Source organism: Primulina eburnea, chromosome 12, assembly GCF_022965805.1.
Source record: "Primulina eburnea isolate SZY01 chromosome 12, ASM2296580v1, whole genome shotgun sequence".
In the NCBI taxonomy this organism is placed as follows: Eukaryota; Viridiplantae; Streptophyta; class Magnoliopsida; order Lamiales; family Gesneriaceae; genus Primulina; species Primulina eburnea.
The window spans coordinates 32967200-32980348 of NC_133112.1; the positions used below are offsets into that span (position 1 = coordinate 32967200).

Consider the following 13149-nt stretch of genomic DNA (forward strand, 5'->3'; position numbering starts at 1 on the left):
TTGTGGAACATAATGCCCCGGTGAGAATCAACTTCTTTATTCAAATCGAACTTACAAAAAAAAGCTATACCAAGATTTATTCTTTGAGCTATACCAAGATTCACACTTCCCAGCGACAAATGGAACGCCCTTGCGGGAGTTTAGCCGATAGCTCACCTTTTAAACCTGGTATGATCTCAGTCATGGCTTGAACAATCCTATGATCAGAGACGGATCTACGCTAGGGCTATACTGGGCTGTAGCCCAGCCCATTTTTTTTATTTAGCGACGGTTTTAGCGACGGTTTTTGATAACCGTCGTTACTTTTGCGACGGTTTTAGTAAACCTGTCGCCGATGTGGATCGGCGACAGTTTTATCAAAAACCGTCGCAATTATTAGCGACGGTTATTGCTAAAACCGTCGCTACATTATTAAAAAATAAAAAAAAGGTGGATCGGCGGTTTTAATTAGCGACGGTTTATTCAATAGAACATCATTACCACTTTGATGTTTATAATGCAGCAATAGATTTTATTTTGATGGAGTTAAATACTCGGTTCAATGAGTCATCGGTGAAACTTCTTTCTCTTAGTATAGCTTTAGATCCTAAAAATTCATTTGACTCATTTAACAGTGATGATATTTGTAAGCTTGCGAAGAAGTTTTATCCTGGAGATTTCACAGATCAAGAAATTGTTGTTTTGAAGTATGAATTGATACATTTATAAACTCGATGTGATGCAGAATTTAAAGGTTTCTACACTTTTTGAGTTGTGTCAGCAATTGACCGAGAGTGGACGGTCAAGTGTTTATATTATGTTGACTAGATTGATTCATCTTGTTTTGACATTATCTGTGTCTACTGCCACTATTGAACGGGCTTTTTCAGCAATGAAGCATGTGAAGACGGCACTTCGCAATAAAATGGAGGATGACTTTCTTGCCGATTGTTTGACACTCTATATTGAACGAGATTTAGCTAAACATATTGATGTAAATTCTATTATTGATGAATTTTATGTTTTAAAATCCCGTAAGGCACAACTTCGTTGAACGATATAATGTACTTTTTTTTAATAATATATAACTTATCATATTGAGTTTAAGCTCACCCCAACTCTTATTCCTGGATCCGTCCCTGCCTATGATCTTCACTGTAGCTAGCTTTCGTAAGTTGTATATTATATTCCTGCCCTGCCCATTATCATATGAGTTGTATATTATGTTCCTTTTGATATTCTTAATTGATGTCAACACACTCCCTCCACCAATCTATTTTAATGGAAACACATTTTAATTGCTCACAAATTATCGAATTGTTTTACTGTTTTGTCACTGATTATATATTATTTATCTCATGCTTGGTTTACTGATTTTTTTGAAACATTTATCTAAATGTAGGGGAAAACTTACGTTGTTTTTGTCGGGAAAAAATCTGGCATATACGACAATTGGGAAAATACTCAAGAGCAAATTAATGGATTAGCGGGGCTTCCTATAAAGGATATCGTAGTAGAGAGGAGGCATTAAAAGCATTTGAGAAATATATGGAGAAGAAAGCTTCAAGTTCAACTTCCACTACTACGTTTAACTCTACTACTAAGAACGCATGCTCAAGTTCAACATCCACTGCCACTGCCACTACAAGTTCGTGTAGGAAACAAAAACAAAACGAGAAAATAGCTCAATTGGTAGAAGCTCAAGCAGATATAGCTCGTGAACATCAGAAAAATGCGTTAAGAATGATGGAGATTTCCGAGGAGCTCAAACTCATGCTGGAATCCCTGCATTTTAGTGATGATTAAGTAGAGTTATTGCCTTTCATATGCTGTCTTTTTTGTTGCTTAATGTATTAATGAGATTGTTGATTGAGTAGAGTTATTACACCCTATTCCAGCATCTCTTTCCAGTGTTCCTTCATTTTTCATGATCAAGTCCCTAAACAATATAAAAAATCAATGAGAAATCAATTAGTAAACAAGTTCTTTTTTTTTTTGACTAAAATCCTTACTTGTGTAGAATGAGGACCCCAAAAATTATAAGAGTATAAATTCATCTGACCACTTGAACCGAAGTTTGTATTACCTTCCTGCATTTGAAATACCAAAAAAATGTAAGATATAGTACAAATATTTATTCCATACTAAAAATTAAAAAATAATAAGTTACCAATTGATGTGAATACTGGAAAAAATGTGGATTTTGCCCAAATACAGCTGGAAATTGAGGACATTCCAACGGATTTTGGGACAGTTGGAAATTTAAGTGTTGTTGTGATGGTGTATAGGTCATCTCCTGTGTGTTGTAGGCATTTTGTGAACTTTGCTCCTTCCGTTTTGCTCCTTTTGAACCTATGAAATTCGAACAAGTGATAGATTCACTGTATAACGAGTATACGAATAAAATTATTAATAAATGAAAAATTACTAGAAATTTCAGCTTTTTCTTTTCCTTTTCCTTTTCTGCTCTTATTATCTCAGTGTCGGGTAATATTTGCATTTGAAACTCCTTTAGCTTTACCGGTAAGTGGGTTATGTATGCATACTTCATGCATGTGACCATCACTTGGAATATCATCACAAGGTGTCTCATCATCCACACTCAAATTATCGACAAGGTTGAAGATTTCATCTTTTGCAATTTCAACTATTCTATATAGTTTTCTTCTGCATCATCATGAGATTTGCTCATTTGAGTTAGATCATACATCGATCTCATTATTTGGTTCACAAAAACCATCTCAGATGCATGACAACCACCACCACCACTGTCACTTTCTTGAAAACTAGAATTAACTCTGTTTTTTATATTTTTCATCCATCTCTTCAAAATATAGCAATTGGGTACAACAATGACATTCATAGAGTTGAATACCATCAAAGCATGCTTACACAGAAGTTTCAAACTGTAGTGACCCGTTCCAGAATCACCTACTAATCAAAAACTAAGCATGCAATTAACCTAATTAACAATAATCAGAGATAACAGCGGAAAAGTCAACAAAAATAATGGTTATACAACCCAATCGAAGTCTAGAATAACTCAAAATAAAATATCCAATACAACCATATCGAATCAAAACAATACCGATAAACTAAACCAACCAGCTACTCAACGTCCTCTTCCTGCTCCTCCTGAGCTGTCCAACCTGAGGCCTGCCCCGTGGGAATGGGGTGTCCAAGAATAAACAAAACCGAGGACGTGAGCGATAAGAACGCCCAGTACAAAAGTATGAGTATACAGACCTATATGAAAATGCACATGCTATGATCATGATACCGGGGTAGTCAAGAAACAGGAATCACAAAAGGATCTCAACAATGCTCAGTCTAGAGGCGCCAAGTGGATAGTGCCGCGCGGTACACCTCTGGGTCACTGCATCCACTATAAGACAGACGTGGACCTAAAATGTCCCGGACCACCGAAGCCCTCCCGACCCGTCGGCCACTGTGTACTCTCGGTGTCCATGCGTCCACAAGACAGGGCTGAGCGGCCCCAAGATATAGCTTATCTCGAAAGAGATACAGCTCAACAGTAAAGGCTATCTCGAAGAAGATACGGCTCAACATGAAATGCAACGTGCAGTAATAAACGTGACATAATAGCATGCATCATATGACATATATCAATGCACCACATAATCATGCAACACATATAAGAATGTATACTCAACCAGGATATCTCGGATAGTACTTTCGTACCTCTATCACAGCAATCCTAATTCACTGGAACAACCAGACAACAGGTCTAATCCAAGCCTATTCATCAAGTGAAAACCATCACTAAACTTATCTACCAGACTTAACTAGATAATCCTGAGATAAATACTGATAAAATTCCAAACCTTCGTCCGTCGCTAGCCCGCTGATGCCGCTAGCTCCCAACTAGAGCACAGCTCTGCTACAAGACCAGCAGCTCCCCGCTAGTGCCCAAATCTCGGAACAAGACTAGAACCTGTCAGAAACGACTGAAATGCTATGGAATTCTCTGAATTGGCGAGTCAAAATGAGGAAATCCGACCACTATTTATAGGCCATGTTCGGATCGTCCGAACCCTCTTCGGAACGTCCGAACTCTTACGTGTCCATCAGCTCTTGACACCTCATGTTCGGATCCTCCGAACCTACACTTCGGATCGTCCGAACTCCCACGTGTCCAGCTGCTCTTGACACCTCATGATCGGATCCACCTAACCCACTTCGGACCTTCCGAACTCTTCGGTGCTTCCGAACCATCTTCGGTCCGTCCGGTCATGACTCGGTCAAAATTACACATTAAACCTTCTTAATCACCATTACTCCGTTAATTACCCAATTTGGAATTCGGGCTACTACACAAACTTACAACAACTGCACTTTATTTCATGACTCTGCTTATTGAACACAACATTCCTAATCCTCGAGTTTTCATCATGAGATTTTACTCTGATCTGAATCCAATTCCAATCATTTCCAAAACAAGATGGTGGTTCAACAGATTTGCAATTCAAAAACTTAACCTATTCAATCTCAAATAACTGATATATGGTAATCGTATAAACATCAGCATCATGAATCAACAAGGGATGATTTTTCAAAATTTGTGCAGGCTTACAAAGACGATGATGAGTATCCTCAGTCTTCTCCTTCACTCGCCAATTTTTTTGAATCTTTGAATAGTTCATCACAAATTCGTACAAAGAACTAATCTTGTTGCCTGATTTTTTTAAAACCATATCCGTAACCTCACTGCTCGAAGTCGCCAAAAGTCCGGCACTAAATCTTCCATTACTAAAAGCAGTTGCCCATTTTTTCCTGATTTTATACATCCCATTCAACCATTTATGACCATCCAAAGTATATGTATCAATCATGTATCTCCATGTGGCCTCAAATTCATCTTCAGATTCACAATAAGTCATGCATTTATACCACATTTTTTTGAAAGCTGAATCGCCATTTAAACTCCCAAAGTGTGAAGGAACAATTTGATTTATATGTCATTGACATAAACGATAATGTGAATGTGGAAAGACAGTTTCAATGGCATTCATCATGGCTTGACATTGGTCAGAAAAGATAGTTTGAGGTTGTTTTCCATTCATAGAATAAAAAAACGTTGTAAACAACCATTCAAAAGAACTTTCGGTCTCATCTGACGTAAAGACCAAACCAAACAGCACAATTCTGCATAGGGTGATTAATACCAACAAATGGAGCACATATCAAATTATACTTATTTGTTTTATAGGTTGTATCGATCGACAAGACATCACCAAAATATTCGTAATCAACCGAACATCTGTAATCCCTAAATAAAAAGTTCATCACGCGATCGTCGTCATCCAAGTGAACATTCCAGTAAAAGTAATTCTCCTTGTTTGCCTTATCTATAAAATATTGAATAAGGGCATTGGCATCTCCATTTTCAACTTTAGTGTGTTTTTTCAGCCGACTCATATGGTCATATGTATCCTTTCTGATAAAACCTAAATTCTCCGGCCCACAGGCTTCATTTTCCATAAAAGAAACAACATTAGACACTGAAATTCCTGCATTTACCATAGATTCTAAAGTAGAATTTTTTGCATGTGATATATTGCGTGCTGATCTTAACAAGTGAGTTTGATCAGACGGAAACATCTCATGGTTATGCTCCTCCACAAATCTACTCACCCGCCATTCACCCCCTTTTTCCCTTGTAATTTTCAATTTGGCTTTACAATTAGTTCTAGTGATCAACTTCTGATAAACTACAATCTTTTTACTAGAACTTCTTTCATCTTTTGAACCTTCACATGAACAATTAAATTCCTTTGACTGAAGTTCACTAGTATGAGAAAAACATCGTTGATCACCTTTCCTCGCACTTAAGCCCTTGGCATGTGCATATTGACAATACAACAAATAAGCATCTTCGACACTATTTACAACCATACCCACAAGCAGTTTACTCTCCAAAACATCGACAACAGAGTTTTCAATTTTTACCTCAAAGTTTGCTGGCACAGTTTGACTTTGAACTATTTCTTCATCATCGTCTCTCTCCAACTCTTCAAGTGATAACGAGTTTTTATCCTCCATTTTCAATCAAAAAACCAACTGGTATAAATATTCGAGTTCAATCGGATACACCTAAAGGAAAAGAATTCACAATAAGATTTTTTTCAGACCAAAAAGTGACTAATAATAGAATCAGAAAATTCCCAAATAAATTGTCATTGATACCCCATGGATGGACCCATTACCCATGGCCCATCCCTAGCCCAAATGGAAGACAGGCCCATCAAGGGCCCAGATATTCTCTTATAAATACCAGGTTTGAATGTTAATTCATTCGGTCACTATATCGTTTTCAGCAGCACCCTTAGCTGCTCCCCCCATATATCCTCAGTCTCTGACTTGAGCGTCGGAAGGGCTACGCCAGGACACCCTCCTGGCCCCCTCTTAACGATCTTATTTGTGATTTCAGGCTCAGGATAATTTGAAAACCTGCGTTTGGACTAATGACATTTGCTGGAATCGGACCCTAAATTTTCCGTGAGTATCACTTGGCGCTGTCTGTAGAAACACTTGAGTTGAGACATAGAGATGGTAGGCAAGAGAGGAAGTAGAAGAGCTACCTCAGCATCATTGCGTCCTCAGAGGGGACCCGAACAATCTCATGTTGAGACAAGACAGGAACAACCCGTCTTGAGACGAGACAAGAACAATCTCATCAAGAAACAAGAACCGAGCAGCCCTTTCACGAGACAAGGTCGAGCAACCCTGTCCCAATGAGAATGTGGGGAGCTTGACCCTGGAGCAGTTGGGCCAATTTATCACCCGGACAGTGGATGAAGCCATGAAAAGAAATCAAGAGTCTGTGTTTGTAGAGGAACATGCCACCCGTCAGGAGCATGAGGAAGACGCTGAGGGCCACCAGAGCTGGGTTGAAGGGCCACAGCCCCACCAAAGGGGGGAGATTAGTGAGATGGGAAAAATGTGGAAAGAAATACAGATGTTGAGGCAGCAGTTGGGAAGCAGAGCGCCTGCACCCAAGAGAGGAAGTCCTTTTTCACTAGCCATTTTAGAAGAAGGGCTTCCTCCAAATTTTCGACAGTCGAATGTGGGAGACTACAATGGACATACTGACCCCGAGGAACACTTGGGAAGGTTTGAGAATGCGGCCCTGTTACATCAATATTTAGATGGGGTCAGGTGCACGGTGTTTTTGGGCACGTTGGTAAGGTCAGCACAGCAATGGTTTAACACCTTGCAGCCCAACTCCATACGATCTTTCGAGGATTTTTCAGCGGCTTTCTTGCATAGATTCGCTAGCAGCAAAAAACACCAAAAAAACTATTTGAGCCTGTTTGTGGTGAAACAACAAGAAGCTGAAACTTTGCGAGAGTTTGTCCAGCGTTTCAACAACACAGCGTTAGAGATACCAGCGGTCACTCCTGACATCATGATAAGTGCCTTTACCCAGCGACTAAGAGGAGCGGAGTTTCGGATGGAGCAGAGGAGCAGAGTTCGGATGGAGAAAAATTTTATTTTCCTGCTAAGGCATCGCCTAACGGAGGATCAGAGTTTGGGTGGAGAAAAATTTTATTTTCCCGCTAAGGCATCGCCTAGCAGAGGAGCAGAGTTAGAAAGGAGGAGAATTTTATTTTCCTGTATCACCTAGCAGAGGAGTTAGAGGGTGGATGTGTTGAATTTTTATTTTCCTGCTAAGGTATCACCTAGCAGAGGAGTTAGAGGGTGAGGGTGTTGAATTTTATTTTCCTGCTAAGATATCACCTAGCAGAGGAGTTAGAGGGTGGCGGTTTTCCTGCTAAAGTATCACCTAGCAGAGGATGAGAAGGTGGGGGTGTTGAATTTTTATTTTCCTGCTAAGGTCCGGCTTAGCAGAGGAGTTAGAGGGTGATGGTGGTGAATTTTTATTTTCCTGCTAAGGCCCGTCTTAGCAGAGGAGTTAGAGAGTGAGGGTTGTGAATTTTTATTTTCCTGTTAAGGCCCGGCTTAGCAGAGCAGTTAGAGGGTGGAGGTGGTAAATTTTTATTTTCTGCTAAGGCATCGCCTAGCAGAAGAGTTAGAGGGTGAAGGTGGAGAATCTTTATTTTCCTCCTAAGGCGTCGCCTAGTAGAGGAGTTAGATGGTGAGGGTAGAGAATCTTTATTTTCCTGCTAAGGCCCGACTTAGCAGAGAAGTTAGAGGGTGGAGGTGGTAACTTTTTATTTCCTGCTAAGGCATCGCCTAGCAGAGAAGAAGGTGGAGAATCTTTATTTTCCTCCTAAGGCGTCGCCTAGCAGAGGAGTTAGAGGGTGAGGGTAGAGAATCTTTATTTTCCTGCTAAGGCCCGGCTTAGCAGAGGAGTTAGAGGATGGAGGTGGTAAATTTTTATTTTCCTGCTAAGGCGTCGCCTAACAGAGGAGTTAGAGAGTGAGGGTGGAGAATCTTTATTTTCCTGCTAAGGCATCGCCTAGCAGAGGAGCAGAGTTGGGGATGAGAAAAATTTTATTTTCCTGCTAAGGCCCGGCTTAACAGAGGAGTTAGAGAATGAGGGTGGTGAATTTTTATTTTCCTGCTAAGGCCCGGTTAGCAGAGGAGTTAGAGGGTGAGAGTGGTGAATTTTTATTTTTCTGCTAAGGCCCGACCTAGCAGAAGAGTTAGAAGGTGGGGGTGGTGAATTTTATTTTCCTGCTAAGGCCCGACCTAGCAGAGGAGTTAGAGGGTGGAGGTGTTGAGTTTTTATTTTCCTGCTAAGGCCCGGCCTAACAGAGGAGCAGAGTTATGAAAAAGAAAAATTTTATTTTCCTGCTAAGACATCGCCTAGCAGAGGAGCAGAGTTTGGGAGGATAAAAAAGTTATTTTCCTTCTATGGTGTCGCCTAGAAGAGGAGCAGAGTGGAGGAGGAGAATTAAATTTTTCCTGCTAAGGCATCGTCTAGCAGATGATCAGAGTGGAGGAGGAGAAATAAATTTTCCTGCTAAGACATCCCGTAGCAGAGGAGCAGAGTGGAGGAGGAGAATTAAATTTTCCTGCTAAGGCATCGCCTAGCAGAAGAGCAGAGTTTGGGAGAAATTAAATTTTATTTTACCTACTTGGACTGAGCCTAGTAGAGGAGTCAGAGGGTGAGGAGGTTGAAGTTTGATTTTCCCTGCTAAGGCCCGGCTTAGCATAGGAGTTACGAGATGATGAGACGAGGGTTTTATTTTCCAGCTAAGGCATCGCCTAGCAGAGGAGTTAGATGATGAGGAAATTGAAATTTTATTTTTCATGCTAAAAACTATTTTTAGCAGAGAGGGCGAGGACGCGGGGGAAGTGGAAACTATTTCCCTTAAAAAAACATAGTAGAGGACCTTGAAGATGGGGGCGACGATGGCATACTGTGTTAGAAAAATTTATTTCGTTTGTCGTTAATGAACAATGTTTGCCGATGCGAAAATTACGAGGATTGACTTGCTCGGTCAGGTCGTGGGGGCTTGGGGGCAACGCCCCCAAAAGCTATTTAGAAATCACACAACCATTCGCAGAGCACTCGGGGGCGAGGTGGTGGCTCGGGACTCTCGGGCTTTGGGGCAACCGTGGCGAGGGGCGAGCACGGCGAGGGGAGAGCAGAGCACTCGTGGTCGAGCGTGGGGAGGGGGCGACGCTGCGACGGGCGAGGAGCGAGGGCCGAGGTGGTGGCTTGGGACTCTCGGGAATTGGGGCGAGCGTGGCGAGGGGCGAGAGACGAGCGCACGCGCTGGTGGCTGGGGCGAGCTGGTGGCTTGGGCGAGGCGCTGGGCCAGCGTGCACGCTGGTGGCTTGGGCGAGGTGGTGGCTCGGGACTCTCGGGCATTGGGGCGACCGTGGCGAGGTGCGAGCAGAGCACTCGTGTGCGAGCGTGGGGAGGGGGCGACGCTGCGACGGGCGAGGAACGAGTGCCGAGGGCGGCTGTTAGGGGCGACGCTGCGAGGGGCGAGCGGGGCGAGAGGCGAGGTCGGCGAGGATGACTGAGCGAGAGTGCGAGGGGATGAGCATGCGAGTAGGTGGGAGCGAGTAGTTGTTAGACGAGGAGAAGCTGTGAATGGAGTGGAGATTGATGAGCAGCAGAGGAAAAATGCACAACTCGCACCCGGTAACCCGAGGACAACACAACTAATTGAACTTTGAACCTACAATTCAGTTCGACTCGGGAGGGGGAGACTGGTGATACCCCATGGATGGACCCATTACCCCTGGCTCATCCTTAGCCCAAATGGAAGACAGGCCCATCAAGGGCCCATGTATTCTCTTATAAATACCAGGTTTGAATGTTAATTCATTCGGTCAATATACCGTTTTCATCAGGACCCTTAGCTGCTCCCCCCATATATCCTCAGTCTCTGACTTAAGCGTCGGAGGAGCTACGCCAGGACACCCTCCTGGCCCCCTCCTAACGATCTTATTTGTGATTTCAGGCTCAGGATAATTTGAAAACCTGCGTTTGGACTAGTGACATTTGCTGGAATCGGACCCTAAATTTCCCGTGAGTATCAATCTCCTAAAGTTGGTTTGCCCGAAACATCTCAAATTGGATGGAGACACTTGTTCATAGGTAAGCTTCTAAGTATGTCAACAAATGTTGGTGTATAAGAGCATCTCCAACCTTGCACCATTTTGGTGCAAGGTTTTGCACTCCAATGGGGGCTGCGCTATTTTGCTAATTTGGCGCAAGGGTTATATATATTTTTTTTATTTTTTTGTTTTTTTATTCTAACTATTTATATTAAAAAAATATAAAGATTATTTAAATAATAGTATAATATATATTTTATTATTTTTATAAATAGATATTTAATAATAAAAATTATAGAATAATAATTATTGATTTTTAAATATTTATTTATTTATGTTAATTATTAATAATTAAGGAATAATTTGATTTAATGATTTATAAATAATATAATTAAATACAAATGCAAAAAAATAATATAACAATACAATTCATTTTTATAAGGAAGCATTTGTATTAATTTGTATGATCACTATGCATTACGAAATGCTTTAATTGATCATTTGTGGGAGGAATATAATTGTTCAGATGTTTGAATTTGGATTCATATTAAGTTATAAAAATAAATTATCTATATTAAAATTATGTCAATTTTAATAATGAAGCATTTGTATTAATTCGTATTATAAATATTAGAGTTAATATATATAAGAATCAAATAATAAATTTAACTATTAATAAAAATAAAATTATAATTATAATACTAATATTAACATTAATTTATAATTATATTGTTAAATTTATAAATAAATAGTAAACAAAAATAGATTTATGGGTTGGTGATGGCCTAAGTATATCAATAAAGACAAACCCACACCACATTTTCTTCTTCATAATAGAGCAACGACATAAGTAGATTTAGATGTTTCGGTCAATCCTAATAATAAATCTAAAAAGGTATTAGCTAATAAGATATTTCGGCCAAGACCAATAATAAATCTTAAAAAAGTAGCAACAAAGGATGAATTTCTTAAAGTTATTTGATATGAACTCACGTGAGACTATTTTGCATGTTGAGCATCAACAATTCTACGGGCAAACTCAGAGCATCCCAACGAACGAATTAGTTGACATTTTTGCTGATTCCTTGTGAGAAAATGGAAAACAAACACAGAAATGAGAAAATAAATACATGGAAAAAATAATAAATACATGGAAAAAGGCATCAACAAGCCTACGGGCAAACAAGGGTAAAAGCCATTTTTTCTGGTTGTGAGAAGGAGTCGGCGGCGTGACGGTGAGAAGCGGCGCGACGGTGAGAAGCGGTGATGGAATCGGCAACGTGACAGTGAGAAGTGGCGTGACAGTGGAAGCGGCGATGGAGTCGGCGGCGGTGGCGACGGCAACGATCGACTTTTTGTGAGAAGAAAAAATGGGGGAAAATTTTGGGAGGAGACAAGGAGAGGGATCTACAAAATTTGAAATACCAGATCTAAAAACAAAGAAGTAATTGACGTTGACTTAATTTCCATAAAAAAATATTTTTATTATCAAGAAAATTAATATGTAATTCCAGGGAGGGGCAGTGGATACTAAACCATGGTTGGAAAGTTTTCATTTGGGTCAATGGATAAAAAACAATAAAAAAATTCCACGTGGCAACCGATGAATGGATTCAGGCAGTGTCTGATGAGGCATGATCGACTTTTCTGATATTTTGTTTGCCTGATTGAGACCTTCGATCTGAACTGATATTCATATTTACTGATTTTTATTCATATTTTGTTGAATCTTTGTAGTAACTGTATCGCATGCCAGCATATAATTAAAATACAATTTTTATATTCAATTTATGTGTGAAATATAATGATATCAAATATATATATTTTTAAAATGTCTCCAATCAATGTTATATTTTGTTTTTTTTAATAATATTATTATGGAGAGAGGTAATTTGATAAACAAAATTTGGTAGGATCAAGTACTAAAGTAAAATCTATATCTATATATATATATATATATATATATATAAAAGCAGAGTTTTTGTCAAAAATAGTAATTTCCCGCCAAAATGACATTTCAAAAAATGGAAAGATTTATCATGAATATTGACATACGTGTACTGTAATTAATGATTACTTCAATTATTGTTTGCATTGATTATATCAATTTATTTAATTCAATTTTGAATTTAGTTAATTTTTATATTAATTCAAAAGTAATTTATGTATTATATGATTTTTTTTATTTTTTTACTCAAATTAAAACTAAACTCTATTGAAAACATAAAGTATATTAAAAAAAGTTGCAATGATTATATCAATCAGTTTATAATTAAAAATTGTATAAATAAATTTAAAATATAAATGATTGCAATGTTCAATCACTCATTAGGTAAATCATTCAAAAATAAATTTTCTATTTTAAGTAATTTAATGTCCAAATTACTTACTAAAAAGAAATACAATATTTAATTAGTTTATTTAATTTTTATAAAAATAAAATTGGTTGAGTCTTAAAAATTATCACTACAAAAAGTTTTTCCAGTGAACATTAATTTACCATTTAATAATCATAAATTTTTTATCTCAAATATATATATATATAAAGCAGAGTTTTTATCAAAAATAATAATTTTCCGCAAAAGTGACATTTCTAAAAATAGAAAGATTTATTAGGAATATTGACATACGTGTACTGCAATTAATGATCACTTCACTTATTGTTTG

General features: G+C 38.9%; 1 protein-coding gene across 1 annotated transcript; it reads right to left on the bottom strand.

Moving 5' to 3' along the window:
* Positions 1-2748: 2748 nt before the first annotated feature.
* LOC140808452 (protein FAR1-RELATED SEQUENCE 5-like) lies at positions 2749-11930 on the bottom strand. Its single transcript, XM_073165601.1, has 4 exons — positions 11659-11930; positions 11476-11566; positions 4312-6093; positions 2749-2885 (listed from the first exon to the last, which is right to left on the bottom strand). The coding sequence occupies exon 3, from the start codon at positions 6040-6042 to the stop codon at positions 5110-5112; it is 933 nt and encodes a 310-aa protein (XP_073021702.1). The 5' UTR covers positions 6043-6093; positions 11476-11566; positions 11659-11930; the 3' UTR covers positions 2749-2885; positions 4312-5109.
* Positions 11931-13149: the final 1219 nt, after the last annotated feature.